General features: G+C 38.3%; 1 protein-coding gene across 1 annotated transcript; it reads left to right on the top strand.

Annotated features, from left to right (window-relative positions):
* The first annotated feature begins 4,895 nt into the window (after nucleotides 1-4,895).
* LOC123243885 (zinc finger protein 286A-like) lies at nucleotides 4,896-17,985 on the top strand. Its single transcript, XM_044672027.1, has 4 exons — nucleotides 4,896-5,177; nucleotides 7,187-7,301; nucleotides 7,786-7,881; nucleotides 16,190-17,985. The coding sequence occupies exons 1-4, from the start codon at nucleotides 5,109-5,111 to the stop codon at nucleotides 17,401-17,403; spliced, it is 1,494 nt and encodes a 497-aa protein (XP_044527962.1). The 5' UTR covers nucleotides 4,896-5,108; the 3' UTR covers nucleotides 17,404-17,985.
* Nucleotides 17,986-20,877: the final 2,892 nt, after the last annotated feature.

Below are 20,877 nucleotides of genomic sequence, written 5' to 3' on the forward strand. Positions count from 1 at the left end.
AAAAAGCTTATAGAAATATTATAGCTTATAAGAATATTATGGCCAAAAAGCTAAACTTGGCAATTAAGCAGGGGGTTTTGGATAACGTTATGCCCAAGCGGGTCAGTTATCTCTCTGACTCAAAGCAGGTCAGTTATCTCTCTGACTCAAGGTTCCAGGGACACAACTCCTAAACGGAACAACCTTGAAGATTAAGAATCATGTCCTGCGGCACCTGAAAGCATCCCCTACTCCCTCTATCTATTAGCTCACCCTAAGACAAAGGCACCTATATCCTAGAAACATATATATATTCCCTCTTCTGAATGCATGCTTTGGGACTCTCTTTGATGAGTTTCCCCAGTGCGTAGTGGCAATAAAGCTTTCTCCTGCTTTGATTGCATTGTCCCGTGTGTTCCTCTGGAGGCCACCCATTTTGAACCCTAACATATATGTCATATAAAATAAATATTTTACATGTTTATTATTACACATAGTAAGTACGTAAATGCTTGTAGATTGCCCTAAATGCTAGGACGTTTCCCCTCACCTCTGCCTTCTTCAGAACTCAGCTCCAACACCATCACCTCCTATATAAGGCCTCTACCTCTCAGCTCATGGGTCCTCCCTCCAAATGCCTGGTACTTACTGTGTATATACGTTGTATATACTTCCGTATGTACCTATCAGTCACTAAGGTTTTGTTAAGGTCCTACTATGTGCCAGGTTTTGTGCCCAGGGGCTGAGGATAGAAAGGCAAAATGCTGTGTCTCTGGCAACATGGAGCTCACAAAATAATAGACAAAACAAGCAAACTGTGTGCAAACGAGATACAATTAAGAGAAATCGGGGATCACAGCGAGGCCCGGTAAAGCGGGGGATGGGGTAGGGAGGAGGGGAATGGAGCAGGGGGATGGAGTAGGGGAGGCGCCGCCCGCGTAGTGTCTGGCAGCAGCGCGTTCGGAGAGTCGGTGTGCGCAAGCGCAAACTTCTCTCAGGCCTGGAAGCCCGTGGTCTTTGTCCACTCTGGAGACGGCGCGGGAGGTGAGTGTAGGGGCAACTTGAGCCTCAGCACCCATACGGCAGAGAGATAGGGCGGAAGCCCCAAGCAGGCTTAGGGACTTGGGGATCTGGCAGGCACAGCCGGGCAGGGGAGGGGTTGGGAGGGGCGGGTAGGCACGCGGCCGAGGGAGGTGGGGTGGGGGGAGCGCCTTACGGGGGTGGGGCCTCAGACCTTAGTGCTGAGGCTCGGCCGGCCAGCGGCAGCTCTGTACCGGGAAGTGATTGGGGTCAAATCGACCCGCCTCCTGACCCATCTTCCCACCCCTCTGTGTGTGTTTCCGCGGGGGTTGGCGGGGAGTATGTGTGTGCGTGTGTGTACGTGCGTGCGCGGTAAATTTGGGAAGGGGCCTCCGAAAGGGGTCCGTATTCCGGGAAAAATGCGTGGGGATGGCCTAGTTGTATTTGGGGGAAAATACTTTTATATGCGTCTGTGCATCCCACCTACCCCAGGAACTAGATCCCCTTTCTCGTTGTGCTCGATGGCATATTCACTTTCTGGTCCTGAGTTTTCCTGCATCTCTTGCTCTTCTTTGCAGGACTCTAAAGGCCCAATTCAGGATCGGAGGCCACAAGGTCCACCGCGGCTGGACCCTGCCCCTTTCTCTCCTTCCCACCTCCCAATCCCCTCAGCAACCCTTGGTGGATTCTACTGGAGCTAAGTCTGGACTCCAGGACTATCTTTCAGTTAAAGGATGAATGTGACTACTTAAAGAGATATTGCCTCAGCACTTCCAGACCCCAGAGAAACATTTCTGAGCTCGAAGGTGGAGGCCACCAAACTAGGGAGGCAAGAGATTCATAGAAAGGAGAAGATCCTGGAGTTTCAGGAGTAATTACTGAACGGACTACCCAGGGAGATCAAGACTTTGAAGTCCATGAGGAGAACCCAAAAGGGGTTAACTATGGAGAAGTCAACTCAGGTGATTGAGGAGAAAGGTGAGAATGGCACTGAAGATTAACTTTTAATAGAAAATAAGAAAACACATTTGAGTAGAAAGATTGAGGAAGAAGACAAACTACTTGGACTCAGTAAAAGAAAGCTTGAGTCCCAGGATAAATCTCTTATATCACATTAATCAGTCCAAAGACCCCTTTCCAACTGTTATGTGTAGTAGCTTCTAAAGTTGGGGGAGGGAGCATCTTTTTTCTGTGTTGCTCCTGCAGGTGAAATTAAGAGGATGACAATTATCTTCCTTGCTCTCCAAAGACTGATGCCACCCCAAGGAGGCAGCATAGTATAATTGAAGAAACACTGGACTGAGTTAAAAGACCTAAGTTCAAATCTAATTCCGTTATGTCTTAGCTGTGTAGCCTTGAATGGCTTGTTTAATTTCTGATTCTGAATTTTCTTCAATGTGGCAATAATAATTCCTGTACCTTGCAAGATTTTTATGAGACTCAAAGAGATGTTTTTAAGGAGTTTTGTTGCAGGAAGGTGCTTTTTAAAATGTAAGCTGCCCTTATATCACATTATCAAACCCAAAGACCCCTTTCCAGCTGCTCTTCTGATATTAAATGAGTATGAGAATTTGAATTCCTATTACTGAAGTTTTTTTGTAGCTGTGATTTCATTTTGTTGTAATATAGATACTGCAACAAGTATCAGTCAAGTGATTTTTAGGGTCCAGCTAGTTATAGGTAAAGCCTGGACTAGATTTCAGTTTTTTATTCTTTCTCTATCAGAAAAAAAAATTTCATTTCCCCCAAATAACTTAGTATATTGTTCTATAGCAAGGATAAGTCAGAGGATTTTATTTTTAAAGTAACATTTTATATTTCCTTATGAATGAAAAGGTGTCTGAAGCGCAAAGCTCTGGAGAGAGAGAGAATTGGAACTTCAGCATTTAAGTAGAGATTTCCCCTAAAACTTGCTGATTATTGAAATGGTTGGATACCTAAAGAACAATGACTCTGACATTGATTTCTTATCTTGAAAGCAGATGATGCTAGCTTCAGTTTCTTTTGATCTTCTAGTAATTGTGGGGTCATACCTAGTTGGTAACTTAGGACAACACTGCCTTTTCCTCATGTATCACTTTTCCTTTCCCAGCTCGGTCTTCTCAGAACTCTTCCCTTCCCCAAGAAAGGAAGATGCAAGAGGTAGGAACAGCTGCTCTTCAATTGACAGCCAGGTCTCATGTAAGTTGAACTTTTTTCCCTCCTGAAATAGACTCTTAGTTCTCAAAGTATGGGCACTTTTATCTACCTACCTCTAGAGTATCTTAGTCTTAACAGAGAGTCATAGACCTGAGCCCTTATGCCAGGAATCTAAATTGTGGGATCTTAGAATTAGAGAATTGATGCTGTCATCCTCTAATCAAGTTAGTTCTTGACTATAATCACTGTTTCCACCTCCTCTTTGCTGTTTTCTGGTGGTTGAATGAACCTCATGGAGAATGCTCTCCATTTGCTTAGTGTTTTATCATGTTTCTCTTGACCATTCTATAATTGCCATTTTACTTAACATGAATTCATTGAGTAGCCAGTCCTATGATAGTATATGCTTAATATTCTATTTGTATGTTGTAATACATATACAGGAATGTAAAATAGAGTGTACATGGTCATCTAAATCAAAACATTTCCCAGGCCTGACATGTATCTTCTCATTCTTTTTTTTCCCCTCTTTTTTTCCTTTTTTTCCCCCTCTTATTATTTATTGTAATCTCAGAGAAAGAAGTATATTCCTTTACACTTGTACTCTGGACTGTTCTTTTCTACCTTTCAGGAACATTATTTCCATGACCTTTATTGTCATCCTCTTTGACAGTCTCATTTTCTCTTCCTCCATAGACTTACCCTAAATTCCCAACACTCTACTGTCTGGCTTTTCCTCTTAGAATTTTACTGTGACTTTTCCTGAAGACCACTAATGCTTATCTTGTAGTCAGACTCACTGACATTTCTGGACACTCTTAACCACCTTTCTTGACTTTGGGTACAAATCACCATTTTAATTTTCATACATTTCTCTTTCTTTTTCCAGTAGAACTGTAACAGGCCGGAATGAAGAAAGATGAACTTTTCTTTCAAGACTGAGAAATGTTATGACAGGGACAAAGGAAGTCTAGGGTTCTAAGTAGAGCAATGTATGAATTTAATCATGTGTAGCTATGGGGGTCTTGGGTAAAATGGGAAAGCACAAGTTTTTAATCTTACTCCTTGGTGAGGGAGAAGAACAGGCATGATGGTTTGGGGAATCATAAGATCATAAATTTAGAGCCTCTACGCCAGTGGTTCCCAAACTTTTTTGGTCTACCGCCCCCTTTCCAGAAAAAAATATTACTTAGCGCCCCCTGAAAATTATGAAACTATTTATTGAACTCAGAATAGAATGTAATACAAAAAAAGTGTGGCCATCACTGTCCTCCCTGGATTGCTGCAGCACCCACCAGGGGGCAGTAGCTCCCACTTTGGGAATCACTGCTCTAAGCCAACCCTTTATTTTACATTTGAGGAAAATGACCAAAGAGTTTAAGTAACCAAGTTCATCCAGATCATATAAGGTAGTAAGTGACAGGCAAGATTTGGACTTAAATAAGCTCTTTGAGAATAAGGATTGCTTCATTTCTTTTTTCCTTTTTTGTATCCTTAGCCCCAGAACAGTACCTGGCACATAATAGGCATTTGATATTTGGCTGTTGATTGATCCACATGGTAGGTAAGGACATTGTACTCAGAGCTAAGACACCGATCAGGTTTGGGGTCTTGGAGGTGAGGCTATGCCATATAATAGTGAGATCTAGGATGAGGCTATGCTTGTGATTAATGGGCAGAAGGGTAAAGTTAGTAGAGTAGAGTTTAGGTCAAGGAACTATGTTGTGGTATCATCATGAGCATGAATGCCGCAGTCTTTATGTAATTGAAAGGAAGCACTTAAGACAAGGTACTAAATTAACCAAGAATGTAGAAGTTAGTCAGAAGGGGAAGAAGGCATTGTGGTACATGATAGTAGCAATGATTTGGAGATTTTGTTAAATGTAGGTAGCATGGATTTTAAATGAAGAAAAGTAAAATGTGGGTAATGGTTTAGTGGCCTGAAATTGGTCCTGGGATACAAGGAGCAGATGAATCTTCCATTGTTTAAGAGCAAGCAGGAGAAAAGAAGAGGGGTACGCAATGCGGTCTTGGCACAGGTAGGTTTCTAATAAGGTGAAGTAGTAAAATAAAGGTGAAGTTTTTAAATTTTAGGAAAATTTGCCTCAAATCAATTACATATTCAATAGAGTGAAATAGGAAGGGATTATAGAGGAAATAATTGAAGGAAAATAGAGTGGGAGTTTGGTAGATAAATGTGAAAATTTGTGTTTAGGTAGCAAAGCGTCTGCACTGAACACTGGGACAATGAAAGCTATAGATTGGTAGTGAGAACAGTGACTTGTATTTGTGGCTGAATCTTGGAGTGCTTTTATTAGGCTAATTGTGAATACTACCCAGGAACCAACCTCCCAGAATGATTCCACCCAAAACTTAGACTCCAGGCATTTTGAGTGACCTTGCTTTAGGGTTTGTGGGAACAGGTAGATCTTCATCTTAACCTCTGCCCACACTCATATGTGGAAGACATAAGGGATAAAACCTAATGTTTCAAACTGTGGCATCTAACACAAAATGTCTTTTATTTAGAAAGTACTTATTAAACACCTACTGTATACCAGGCACTGTGCTAGGCATAGGGGATAAAAAGACAAAAATGAAACAGACCCTTGTCTTCAAGTAACTTACATTCTGTTGTGTTCTTTAATACAGATTTAGAACTTTCAACATTATTCCATACAAAAGAACAGGGAGTCTTTGACCAAATTTGTATTCCAGAGGGTTTTTTTTTTAGATAGCTTTTTGTTGTTCAGAAGTGACCTCACATTGAATTTTCTTGGCAAAGATACTGAAGTGGTTTGCAATTTCCTGCTCCAGCTCATTTTACAGATGAAGAAATTGAGTCAAACAGGGTTAAGTGACTTGCCCAGGGTCACATAGCTAGTAAGTATCTGAGGCTAGATTTAAGTTCTATTTTTCCTGACTTTAGGTCTGGTGCTCTATCCTTTTTATTGCCTAGCTTATTTTATTTTATTGCCTTATATTATTTTATTGCCTAGCAGATAGTGAGGATTCTGTAGAGATTGCTTTTCAGAACAGATTTAAGGTACTATTGGGCATTTTGAAGGCAGAATAATGAACATAACTTTCAGACATGTTTGTCTGATCTTCTTTTTAGAATTTATATATTTAAAACTTTCTAGATTATGAAAATCTTGGATTACTACTATAGGCTACTGTAGTCAAGCTTTCTGCTCTAATTGACATTGTTACTCTCCTTTCCCAGACACTTGAAGGAATTCTTATACCTACCTTGTACCTACAGGCCTTGGGAATCCTTTTCTTATTAGTGAGGCATTACTATGCTAGAATTCAAGGAAAAATCACAAGTTATGTATAGGTGGACAGTTATAGGTACTGTTGTGTAAACTAGTTGTGTCCAGTTTTGGATTTGGGAATCTTTGGACCTGGATTCATCACCTCTATTGCCCTTCAACTTTATTCTACCTCTAACTCAATCCTAGCCAAGATCATTTTCTATTTGACCATCCTAAGAATTGTGTCATTCTTAGCATTCTACACTGTGTTTCTACCTTAAATACAAGCTAGATTACCAATTTACCACCTTTTTTGCCTTCATATATGTCTTGGAATGACATTCCTCTATGTGACTCTTCAGAGTCACACTTCATGTCCATCTTCATGAAGCGACCTTCCACTGTAATCTTTTTTTCCCTCTGAACTGTATAGCTCTTACTTTTCCCAATACTTAAAAACTTCTATTTTCCAGTTTCTCAAATTTCCCCCTTCTCCTTAATAGCAATGTCTTAAACTCCTAAGGAATGGAGACCATCTCATACTTTTAAAAAATAAATATTGGTGCAGTCAAGCACAGTGCCAAAACATGCATACTTGGTTTGGAACACTTCATTTGAGACTAACGCTGTGCTAATCATTTCTCATATACCTTTATCTGCTTTTCTTAATACTGCTAATATCACTACTTATTTAAAAGCCATGTAAGATTTATGTATTATTTCTTGGGGGAAGAGGAGCATTTTGGCAAGAGATGATCTTAGGGTTTGTAAAAATGTATTTGGTGTTTCAGGAATCAGTGACATTCAAAGATGTGGCCATGGATTTCACCCCAGAGGAATGGGGGCAACTGGATCCTGCTCAGAGGGATGTTATGCTGGAGAACTATAGGAACCTCGTCTCTTTGTGTAAGGACAGTTCTCCCTTGTGACTTGGTATCTGACTTTGGGAAATTGTTTTTATATATGTTTATAGCACCTGGAGTGTTTTGCTAGATTTTGACTTGGGTCTTAGGGTTCAGAGATTCCCAGTTTCCTCTTAAACTCTTCCTATTCCCATGTCTATCCTGCTAAAATTGGAAATGGGCAACATCATTGTGCCACCTCTGAAATATTATGGTTTTCCTATTTTCAGCTTCCCTTTGCCAGGGAATTTTCCTTAAGGTCTCAGTGCAGATGCTTCCATGGGTGGGAATTTACCACTTTTAGCAAGGAAAGTGAAATAAACTCCTTGATTAGTCTTCCCCATTCTCCTTAGAATTCTAAACACCTTGTCCACCAATACCTTTCTCTGAGCCTTTTGATAATGCTTTCTCTTCCCTATTGACCAAGAGGCTGGAACTGGGTCCTGGAATGGTTAAAACATCAGTCTCATTTATTTCCCAATGAACAGGGCTTCCAGTTTCCAAACCTGATGGGAGCTCTAATTTTGATCAAGGAGAAAATCAATGGATGATGGAGAGAAAAGTCCCAAGAGGTACCCATCCAGGTGAGCAAGTAAGAATCAGCATAGGGTATTAAGTCAAATGTATTCCATTAATATGAGAGTAGCAGCTTCGAATGATCATTTTAGACATTGTTTTCAACTTGCTGTTCTCCTGACTCCATCTCACTTTCAATCCCTTCTGTCTTGACATCTCTCCTTTCACTTTTTCATACTCAGAAAAGAGAATCTTCATCTGTTTCTTCCTCAATTCTGTCTGTTCTAGAGCAGCTGACTCGCCTTCATCTTCCCTTTTGTTCCCTACCCTACAGTCAACCCTGCTGTACAGTTTTGCTGAACCTATTCTCTCCCTTTCTTCTAATCAAAACCTTTTCTAAGACCTCAACCTCCTTTTCTTTTTGGTGCTTTGATTTTCTTTCCTGTCTTCTACACTTACAACACTAGGTGTCCATTTGATACTTTTTTATCTTTGTACTTCCTTGATGGCCCCCTCTTTTCTTCTCTTCCCTCCCCACCCCCGCCACCCCCCAGAAGATCCTCAGTTGCCTTTATCTGTTCGGGTCCTGCACATACTCTGGTAGTGTTGTAAAGAAAAGGAGCAGAACACTGAAGTAATCAATCAGTTTGGAGAATGTTTTAGTAATTCAGGTTGAGAATTTTCTCACCAGAAAATGAAGAGTAATTTGACTTCTAGACACTCCTTCCATACATTATGAGATATTACATTCTAGATGGTTCTTTTGTAGGATCTCCCATCCATCTAGGCCTTTCCCAAACAATCTGCCTCCCTTTGGAGGAAGGATTTTATTTCACTTTTACCTCATAAACTCCTGTCTTGTTCACTGGCTCTTTTTCTTCCCTATTTCCTCCCCCTCCCTTTTGCCCCCATTAATTGTTGGATTCTTCAAGGCTTTGTCCTATACACCTCTGCTCTTCTCTCTGTATTTTTAATCCTGTATTCTTGGACTTTAATAACTGCTTCTTTTGTAAAGTCCACAAAGTTACATTCACATAGTAAGTACTTAGTAAATGTCCATTGAATTGAATTGAAATCCTTTCTTTGTTGATGATGACCCTAAAAGTTTGTATTATAAGCCCTGTCACTTTATATTCTGGTCCTATATTTCCACCTACCTGTAAGAATTTATTTACCATCAATCCCTATTCTTCCTCTATTTCCTGTTATCAAAATCTCAATTTTTATATGTAGTATTTATAAATAATTCCTATAGCCTAGGCTAGAAACTTGTTTTCAACTATTCCCTTTCCTACATTCCTTACAGGTAGGCAGTCACTACCTCTTAACCAGTTACTTCATTGATTCTCCCTTTACTTAACACTCCCAGTGCTATACCCTTGACCCTAATGATCTCAGACTTGTGTTATTGTTATATCCTTCACTCTTGGCTTGAAAAGATATATTTGCATATTTTAACAGTGCTGTCAAAGGATGGACAGGATTTAAATAAATGGAAAATATGTCAGGGTTTTTTTAGTACTTACCAGGGACTATTCCCTCATTTGATACACCATGATTTATGTGGGATCCTGTTTGATATGTGTACGAGACAGTAAATAGTTAAGCTTGATTGAATTTTGCAGAGTTTTGAGGTACATTCATAAATGTATATGAATGGATGAGGAATCTTTCAAAACTAGGCAGAAGAACTTAATACTTAATGTAAACAGTTTCTTTTATCATCCATGTACCAGATGGATTAAAATAGGGAGATACCAGAGATGGAAAAGACCAACTAGAAGGCTGTAGTATAGCAGTTTAAATGTTGATAGCCTCAATAGCAGTGGGAATAGAGAAAAGGAGAATTAGTTAGGTGGTACTAGGACTAGAGTTAGGAAGACCAAGTTCAAATCTGGCCTCAGACACTTGGTAGCTGTATGACTCTAGCCAAGTTGAATTTCTGCAGCTGCAAAATAAAGATAATAATAGCGCTTACCTCCCAGAGTTGTAAGAATCAAATGAGAAAGATTTATAAAGCACTTAGCAGTTTCTGGCAAATAGTAGGTGCATGATAAATGCTTGTTTTCTTCCTAATTTGAGAGAGAATGCAAAGAAAGAATTTATGGGTCTTGGTGAGTGATTAGCTTTGAGAGCAAAAGAAGGGGGAAAAGGAAACTTTACATCTAGAAAAATGGGTAATAGTGGTATTCTTTTTTAAAATTTTATTTGATTGATTAATTAAGAAAATTCTTCCATGATTACATGATTCATGTTCTTTCCCTCCCCTCTTCCCACCCCCCCCCTCCTGTAGCCAACTCGCAATTCCAATAGTGGTATTCTTAAGCAAAGATAAGGAAGTTGTGAAGTTTAGCCATTTGGAGAGGACAGTGATAAATTTGCTTTTGGACATCCAGAGCTATATAGCAATTGCTTTCATTTTATGTTTAGATTTGCAAGGCTAATAATGTCAGAAAATGTTCAATATAAAACTATAATTGGAACAGTAGTTAAAAAGAAAAAACAAAATCATAAAATCTTAGTGTTGCAAAGAACCTTATAGAATATTTAGTCCAAACCATATATTAAAGAAAGAACCTAATACCTCCTGAAGTCTCCCATTTCACTTTTAGAGAGTTTTCATAGAGAATTCTTTCTCAAATTTAGTTAAAATATATTTTCCCAATAAAAAAGTGCTTTGAGGTCACAGAATGTTTGTATTCCTTGCATCTGGCATGATGCTTTCTACTCAATAAATGTTGGTTGGTTTGAATTGAAGTGCCACCACTTGGATATCTAAGGCTCAAAAGAACACATTCAGTCCTTTTTTCATATAATGTCATTTCAGTTGTTTGAAGATATCCTATATCCCATAATTCTTCTCTATTCTAGGCTAGGCATTTCCAGTTCTTTATAGCTCCTTTTTCCTAAAATGTAGTTCCATGAATTGAATGCAGTTTTCCAGAAGTGGCCTTATAGAAGTGGCCTTTTTGGCTGCCTTGCCATCTTTTCCTTCACCCTGTACTTGTGAAATAGATTTTTTGAACCAAAGTATAGGACTACACTTGTCTTTATATATTATTGAAATTGGTTTGCATCTTTTTATTAACCATTTTTGTTCATTCCTTTTCAATTCAAGCACCCTTGTCAGAGAAAACAAGCAAAATAGTTCTGCTTTCTGTATTCTTTTTTACAGTTCTAATTATTCTGAACAATAGTACCTTTCTTTTCTCCATTTTTCTCCCAAATATAACTTTAAAAACCCTTTTGTATGTGACATAGTAGTTGAAAAGTTGACCTTGAAGTCAGAAGACCTGGACTAAGATCATGCCTCTGACACACAGTGGCTGTATGACTTTGAAGAACACAGCCTCTCAGTGCCCTAAGCCTCTGGCTCTCTAAGACTATCAATTGTGGATTCCACTTTGGTGGTCTGTATATGTGACGGTGCCTGTGCCTTAGTGTGGCTTCTCTACTGGTTGCCTCCGATGCTCTGATGTTGTAGTTTCTATGTCCTACAGATCAGTTGAGGAAAAAGTAGAAGCTCATTGTCTGAACTGCAGGGACAAACTGAAACTGAACTACTTCTCAATCCAGATGCCGTAAGTAATGAAGCACATAAACCTGGGCAGATAGTACAGTACAAAACTGATGGAATTGCTGAACTGGGAAGTGAGGTGAAAGATGATCATTTCATTCCCCACTACTGGCAGTTGATGCTGAAATAGAAGATTCTGAATGCAGTAGTAAAGAGTGTTTTTCTAATTATGTCTGGAGCAAATATTACTGATAAGAAGAAAAGAATATAATCTTAAACTGTATACATATTATCACCAACCGAATATTCTAATAGTACTGAAAATAGAAGGAAAAAACTCCAAAAATGGACTGAGGAGAGAGATATTACATGATTAGAAAATTTCACATTATAAACTGTAAATATTTCATAGGACCTTATGGAAATTTCAAACCCAAACAGCAGTGATTTTACATTAGTCTTATTTTATACATCCTAGCATCACTTTTGTACTAGTCTGATGCCATGGTAATTCTTTGCTACAAGCATTTCCAGTTGTATCAATAAAGGGAGTAAACCTTTCCTTGATCATAGTAGCTCCCTTCTACTGGGCACAGGTATCGGATTCAAGAGTCTTGTTCCTTTCCCTGGTCAGCAGCTCATGGGATAAGATAGGAGGGAACTTTCCTGCCAATGAGGCAAAATGATTTTGTTTTTTCTTTTTAACTACTGTTCCCATTATAGTTTTATAGTGAACATTTTCTGACATTATTAGCCTTGCAAATCTAAACATAAAATGAAAGCAACTGTTATAGAGATCTGGATGTCCAAAATCCTTGTTCTTTTTCTTGCCTGTGAACATGCAGCTGCCAAGAGTCCTACATCAATCCCTGGTCAGTGATTTATGGCCTGGCGGGGTGGCATTTCCCTACCACTGCAGCTAGAAGTTCAATGATCTGCGTGTTTCTTTCTCTGGAGAAGACAGTGGGTGGCAGTGAGGGTGTCTGCCCCACCCTATCCATGAAAGTATGGCTGCCAGAAAACAGTCTCAGTTTTATTCTTTGACTCATGCTACATAGAGGTATTAATGGTTTGGATTCAGACGGGAAAGGGCAATTCCAAAAGTTATTACAGGAGAATCTATTAGCTATGCTTTGACATTTATTACCAGAGACTTATGGTATATGTGAGCAAGATTTAGAGGCATAACCCAGGGTAGAAGGAGAGGTTCCACTCAGGATCCTATGTGATTGATATTTGTTGGCTAGAAATGCTGTTCTCTGGGCATCAGCCAAGCAAGACCACCATCCAGTCAAAGACCTGGTAGTGATTGTTCCTCTGACTTGATTTGAAGGGATTTTGTATAGAGTTTGTATAGAGTTGCTTCTCCCTTCCTAAATAGCCCCTATCTATTGGCGGAGTGTCGTGAGAGGGGTTCCACTGAGGAAATGGAGGGAGGATACAGTGAATGGGAAAGAAAGCACTCACACATGGAAGTTCAGCACTGTGTGATTCAATCCACACGCCTCTACCCAGCAGCTACAACAGCAGAAGATATAATTCTGCCCATGAGAACTCAAACTTTGCTAGTGTGAGAAATCAAATACAAAACAAAAATGGATCCTGGGAATTGTTTTCTTCTTATGATTCTGAGAACTGTTTTTTCCTTTGGAAACAAACAGACATCTGGAGCAAAGACCTTGGATACCACAGCCTCCTTATTTCAAACATGCTCTTCTCTGAAGTTGCCCCCCTTCCCTGATCTTTCTCAAGAATGCCAAAGGGAAGGGAACATGTCAAAGAGTAATTGACCCTTTTGAGTTCACTACACCTATCTGCACATTGGTAGGCCCTATCTCCAGATACACATTCAGACAAGAAGCAGAGTAAGGGATAGTCCTTTATTGGATACACAGTGAGAGTCAAAAAGCATGGTGGTTCAGGAAGCCAGCTAATAACTTTTCTCGTCAAATTAAAACTATATCAGAAGTCAAAGTTACAAGATGGAGTCTAAAAAATATTAAAAGATCACGTAGCAGTGCCTGTTTTCACTACCCCAATACTTCATTTTGAGATACTAAATGCTAGTCTACCAAATCTACCAGATTTGATACTAACTATTCTTAACATCTTGATATTTCAAGGAAATAGATCAGTGGCAAGATTTAAACATACAGACTGGACACTGGAAAAGTCGGAAAGCCTTCACATAGAGCAGGGGTCGGCAATGTATGGCTCTTTCTGCAGGAGCCATAAAGTCAATTTTTTTTCAGGCGCTGTTACAGGAGCTCGCACTGTGAGCTGTAAAGCTCTCATGAAATTACATTTTAAAAAATGTGGCGTTTATGACTCTCACAGCCAAAAAGCTTGCTGACCCCTGATTTAGAGAGATAGAAACTAAGAATGATGCGGCAATGACAATATGACCAAATAGACCCTCTTTTTAGCACTTCAAGAACTATTGCTTGGTTGCTTGTGTTTCCTTGTTCTATTTAGTTAGTTTACGTATGCTATGATTGGACTGAAGATATTCTCTGGCTAATTTCAGAGGAAGATCCAGAGCAATAATAGACTGAAAAAAGAATTTGGAAAAGTGAGTTTCAGTCTTTGTTTTCAGTCATGCTGAAATTACTTAGTTATACATTATATTATACATTATACTTAGTTATGCATTATAGTTTAACTTAAAATTGTTTTTGAATTTGCTTAGCTTTTGAATGTGGGCGAAAAACCATACTGTGGTGTTGTATATTATTAGTATTGCAATAAACAAATGTAATAAAGTACAATAGAATCCCGTGTTCTTGGTTCTTTTTTTTAATTTTGAAAAACTGTTATGCAACAGTGAGCCAAATGAAATGATTCTCAGAGACTCTTATCTTTCAGAAGTAAAAACTATTTAACATAGTTTTAGAAAAATCATAATTCTAATATCTTTGATTTTCTATGCTCTTCATATTTCCCTTCCTAAGTCCATAACTGGGCTCTCATGGGAATATTTGCTAGAAATTAAAAGGTAATTATAGCTTCATACATATTTAATAGTATTTGTTGATTTCTTCTGAAAATTTTTTTAAGGAGACTGTTGTGGGAAAGATGGTGATCTACTGTGGGGAAGATTACTAGGAACTGCTGACTCAAATAAAATCACAGGGTTTGTTAAAAAATTCTGACCAGATTCAGTTTATTCTGAGTTTTAGCATTCTTAATACTTTCTGCTAGACTATACCCAACTTTTGTATTCCCTATTAATTTCCTGTTCTTCTGCAAATATCTTATCTAAATTTAAGAAATTTCTCATTAGCTTCATTAGGCAACTTGATGGTTGTTCTTTGTACTCAAAGAGGACTAAAATGGCATCACTATGTTGGGGTCAATGTACAGTCAATCCAGCTGTGGCTGATTAGACCAATATGAGCTTGAAAGGCTCTACCACAGGTCAGGCACAAATAGCCTTAATGAACATTTGCGATGGAGATACCTAAATTTGTACATTTTATGTTTCTTTTTGATCTACTACAGTTCTGCTTTGCTTATAGAGCATAGTGCCTTCTTTGATGTGGGCTTGCCATGCTGGATGTTAGTGTCTCCTATGTCTCATAATAAGTACCAGAGTTTTTCAGGGAGACCTTAAAAGTATCCTTGTATTACTTCTTTTGACCTCTGTATGAGCACTTGACTTGTGGGGATTCTCCCTAAAATAGTCTTTTAGACAAATGTATGTTTGGCATTCAGACAACATGGCCAGTTCATCAGAGGTGCACCTTTTTGTCTTCAGAATTTGATTTTTGAGTGCTTCACATTCTTCGTAAGTCCCTTAGAGAATCCAATTTTGGTTTTTTGATTGTGCATTTATTAAACACCTTCCAGGAAGATGCATCTTGATCTTGAAAGAGCTGACCTCCTAATGGGTGAAGCAATATATATAGAAGGTTTTAGCAACAATTCAAATAGAAAGGTTCCATAGTCCTTAGGATACAGCAGCAAAGTAGATATTAATACCTGTAAAGTCATTTCCATTGATAACATTTTCCCTGTTTCTGATTTTGAACTATTTGAAAGTGCCAAGGAGTTTGATGACAAGAACCTCCTTTACCTACAAGTATATTTGCCAGACTATTTTCCCATAGGAATTGCTTCTCAGAATTAAATGAGATATTAATGAAGTGCTTAATACATTGCTTGACAAATAGTAGTTGCTTAAGGAGGTATTGCTATTCTCAGGGCTCTTGAGTTCAAAGTCCAGGGCTATCTTTGTCAACTGAGAGGTTATAACATTGACCCAGTTATGAGATGCTAGGTAATTAGTGGCAGTAGGGCCTGTTTTTCAGTCATTTCAGTTACAACTCTTCATGGCCCCATCTGGCGTTTTCTTGGCAAAGATACTGGAATAGTTTGTCATTTCCTTCTCTATCTCATTTTTCATATAAGAAAACTAAGGCCAATAGGGTTAAGTGACTTGCCCAAGGGTCACATAGCTTTAAGTGTCTGAGATCAGGTTTGAACTCAAAAAAATGAATCTTCCTGAATCCAGGCCTGGAATGTTCTTCATTTCCCCTAACTTTCCCTACTGCAGTGGGCAAGTAGCCTGCTTCATTCAATCTGTGTTGTTCCCACCCATCTACAACCTTTCTGTTTAGCTGAATTGACTAGATCACCTTAATTCTCACACTTCTTATCTTTCTGATCATTATATATGCTTAGTAATCTAGTCCTTTTCCCATCTCTTCCATTCCTTTTCTTCCCTCTTATTTCCATCTCCCTAAATTGCAGGTCTGTATTTGAATTGTCAGAGTCCACTCATACATATTATTTTTAGCTTTGTAATACCATTTTATTAGTTTCTTTTTTATGACATTTGTATTTTTGCTTTATTTCAGACTGGGATAGTAGGTCTGAGAGCAGAGAGTCGACCTCAGTGCAGGAAATCACTGAAGAAGAATCATCACAAGGGATGATTGTGGGAAGAGTCACAGAGGATGATGTTTCTAACTTGGAAGAACATGAGGACTGGTTAGAGAGGCAGCAGGAAAATGAGAGACATTTGAGGCAAGTGACAATTGCCCAAAGGAAAAACCTTACTAAGGAGAAAGACTCTGAATGTAATACATACTGGAAAAGTTTTAATCAGAGGTCAGTTATTGTTAATCAAGAGAAAATTCCTACCGGAGAGAATTTGGGTAACTTTGAAAGAAAGACCTTCAAACGAAACTCAAACCTAAAGAAAAATCAGAGAATCTACAAAGAGAAAAAACCTTGTAAGTGTAATGAATGTGGAGAATCCTTCAGTTATCATTCAGTGCTTATTCGACATCAAAGAATTCATACTGGAGAGAAACCATATACATGTAATAATTGTGGGAAAGCCTTCAGCCACAAAGCTAACCTCAAAAAACATTTGAAAACTCACACTAGGGCAAGACTTTATACATGCAATGCATGTGGGAAAACCTTTACTGAGAGCTCAGCTTTTTCTGAACATCAGAAAACACATATTGGAGAGAGACCTTATGAATGTAATGAATGTGGGAAGGCCTTCAGTCGGACTTCACACCTTATTCAGCATAAGATGATTCATACTGGGGAGAAGCCCTATCAATGTAATGAATGTGACAAAGCCTTCATCCACTCTTCAGCTCTTATTAAGCATCAGAGAACTCATACTGGAGAGAAACCCTATACATGTAGTGAATGTGGGAAAGCTTTCAGTCACTGCTCCTCCCTTACTAAACATCAGAGAGTTCATACTGGGGAGAAACCCTATGAATGTAATGAATGTGGGAAAACCTTTAGTCAGAGTACGCACCTTGTTCAACATCAAAGAATTCATACTGGAGAGAAACCCTATGAATGCAATGAATGTGGGAAAACCTTCAGCAGAAGCTCAAACTTTGCCAAACATCAGAGAATTCATAGTGGAAAAAAACCCTATGAGTGTAATGAATGTGGCAAAGCCTTCATTCATTCATCAGCCCTTATTCAGCATCAGAAAACTCACACTGGAGAGAAACCCTATAAATGTAATGAGTGTGTGAAAACTTTCAAATGTAGTTCTTCTCTCCTTAGGCATCAAAGGCTCCATACAGGGGAGTAGGCCCCAGAAAAGAATAAATGTAGAGAAACTTGAATATCTTTACTAGAGAATAAGCTACTTGAGAGCAGAGACTATTTAATTTTTTGTCTCTATACCCCTATCATCAAGCACATTGCCTGGGACATAGCAGATGCTCAATAAATGCTTGTGGGATTGAACTTGTTATTTTATTGAATATTTTTACAATTGAGGAAGCAGATCCATAAAAGATTGTAAGTTTTTTGAGGCGGAGCTTTATATACTTGTGACTTTATTTGTACAGCACATTGCCTAGACCGTGGGCATTTCTCATTTAATAAATATTTGTTAGTTCATTGATTGTGATAATCATAGAAGCCCCTGCATTCTCACTCAGGAAATACATTATTAAAGAAAGCCCTACAGATAATTTGGAAGTAACAGTCTAATTCAAGCATCATTTACTTTTTGAAGAATAGGTTATAGCTGGGCAAAGCAACCAAAAATACAGTATTTCCATTCCTCTCCTCCCACCCCCAAATTTGTAGAAACCAATGAATCTAGCAGTTTTTCTTCCCTGGGGTATTAAAGTCATGAGAGTGACCATACCAAGAACATAGGAAAAATCTTTTTGGTACTATCTTTCATACCATCACTACCCCTATCTCTCCACTAACAAAGATCTGAAGACCTGGAAAAGTGATAGCACCTGAAGCCCAGGTCAAGTTTTCTAATATTTTTGCTTGTTTTCACTTTATAAGTGGCCATTTCATTATTATACTTTTAGATTATTCTTCAAATCCTGCATTTCTGTGATTATCCCCAATTTTGGAGAGAGAAACTAGATCAAAGGAAAGGCTCTGAAGAGAGTTTGAAGAGTTTAGGGAGGAAGAATGAACCAAATTTACTCTTTTGGACCTGTGGCATATGTGGTAGAAACTTGAAATCAAAGCCCATGTCCAAGGAAAGAAGGCTTTGTCCTAGATAGGAATGAAGAGCTCCCTATCCTGTATCCTGGTTGCCTTAGTTGAAAGGTCCTAGGACAATACTAGTGTGGAAATAACCATAAATCTTTCTAACTGTAGGAAAAAAACAATTCATGAGCTGAATAGAAAGTGTCTCAGTCTTCACGAAAGTCATATTCACTTCCCTTTAGCTTTGTACCAACCTATTTGTTTCACCAATCTGCTCCACTCTTGAATTTACTCTGTCAATTTCTTTACCAATTGTTACACTTTTCTTACATTGTCTTTGTTAACTACCTTGTTAAGTCTTAAAAACAAACAAACAAAAAACCTGTTAACCTGCTTAGAATCAGTTTTGAGTATCCTTTCCAAGGCAGAAAAGCAGAATGGGCATGGCAATGGGCTTAACTTGCCCAGGATCACACAGCTAAGAACTGTCAGGCCATATTTGAACCAAGATCTCCCATCTCCATGGCATTCTTATCTACCTAACTTTTACCTTGTTATATCTTTCTGGTGTTTACTTCTTCAGCTTCTTTATCCTTTACTTGTGTTAATTCCTTTATATCTTCCTTAATTGTCCTTGATACTGCAATTTCCACCCAGAACTAGAATTTGGACAAGCTCTGGGTCTGAAAATTATTCTCCAATTTTCCCCAAATTTCTGCTCCCTAAATTTAACCTCTGGCCTACTTTATTGGACCCTCCAGTTCTCCTACACTATCATTTAATGACCTCAAGACCTCTCTTCTCTCAATTCTCCCATAGAAATTATAGAATAAGTCAAAGAATATCCAAAGTTGGGCAACCAGAATGGTGAAAATCCTTGAGTCCATGTTATAAGAGCTTAATCATTTGGAGTAACCAGGAAAGTTTATTCTTGAGAGTAGAAACCTAGGGGAAAATAAGATAGCTGTTGACAAAACTGGGTTATCCTGAGGAATTAGACTTATTGTTTGGCCCTGGAGGATAGAACTAGAAACAATGGGTGGAAATTTGAATTGCCATTTTAGGCTTGATGTCAGGAAAAACTTCCTAACAAAGCTATCCAGAAGTAAAATAGATGCCTCAAAGGTGGTAGACTTTCTTGCCTGGGAAGTTTGTTTGAGCAGAGTGAATGCTCACTTGTAAAATAGCATATAGTGGAAATTCCTTCTGGGTATGAGTTTTAACTTCTAAGATTCTTTCCAACTCTGTGACTCTGTGACTAGTAGTAGTTGGTGACTTATAACTAACACATAGTAAGGCAGCAATTTTTAGCTAATAGTTGTGTTGTCTTACCAGTTCATATATCCTGAAACTATTAGAAACTTGACAAACCTAGTGACCACCACACAGTTGTAATGATTCATGTAGGGACAAATGTCACCATAGGGAATCCAGAAACTTGCTAAATATTTTAGAGTCCTGGGGGAAATACAGAAAACTTTAGGTACAAAGTGTTTTTATCTCTGTGACTGATTTAAGATAGGAGATTCATAAGAAAAGTCAGGAAATAAGTTTTGGATTTCTGGATAAAATCTTAAAATGTAGGCATGATTAGCTCTTAAGAAGGGATAAAACATATCTAGTGAAGGCCAGTAAAAGAATATTTGCCTATGGAGATTTTTTTTGTTTGTTGTTTTTAAGCCCAATCCAGACAGTTTTAAATTAAAAAGAGAAAAGGAGAGAAAATCTCCTACATAACTACTGGTATTACACAGAATATTAGGTATAACATTAGATGAACAATAGAAAAGAGGTTTAATAATTCACACAAGAAAATAACCAAGACAACCAACATTGTGTCAGATGATTCTAGTTCAAGAAAGCAAACAACCCCAAAAGCATCGCTAAGACTTGATGAATGAGAATCATGACTAGAATAAGGGCCAGGAGATTTATGCATAATTTTTTGATGTTTTGTTGATACTTTTTCCATTATTGTTACCAATATACAGCTACCCATAGAACCCTACTTTGTAATATCATTAACACATTCAACATCCATAGTCTGTCTGCTACCTTTCTACCAAGAGAATGCCAGAAAGTTTCATTAGGAGTCCTATTTTCTGATGTCTTCTATCTTTTTCCCTTTATTGTGGTCACTGACCACAAAATATTTTTTTCTTCTCTTAGTTCTGTACATCATTCATGCAAGTCTTATTCATTTCTCCAAATCCCTTTTTAAAAAGTTTTACTGATCCCTTTTGTTTTTATAGTAACAGTCATTTCCAGGTATTCTCTTCATCCTACCCCTACTCCACGCCCCACATCCACTGTTACTATCAAACAAACCTCCCCTTGTAATAAAGAAAAACAAAGCCAATTGGCACTGTCACTGTCTGGAAGCATATCCTTATATCATGCACCCAATTCTCTATCGAAAGAAGGGTAGTAATTCCTCATATTTTCTTCAGTCACTCAATAAATATCTATTAAACATCTATTACATGCCAGTAAATAAGCACATATTAAGTACCTGTTATATACTAGGCACTGTGCTAATCCCTGGGAAAACAAAAAGAGGCAAAAGGTAAATTCTCACCCTGAAGATTCTCACGATCTAATG

This window comes from Gracilinanus agilis, chromosome 4, assembly GCF_016433145.1.
Source record: "Gracilinanus agilis isolate LMUSP501 chromosome 4, AgileGrace, whole genome shotgun sequence".
Lineage (NCBI taxonomy): Eukaryota > Metazoa > Chordata > Mammalia > Didelphimorphia > Didelphidae > Gracilinanus > Gracilinanus agilis.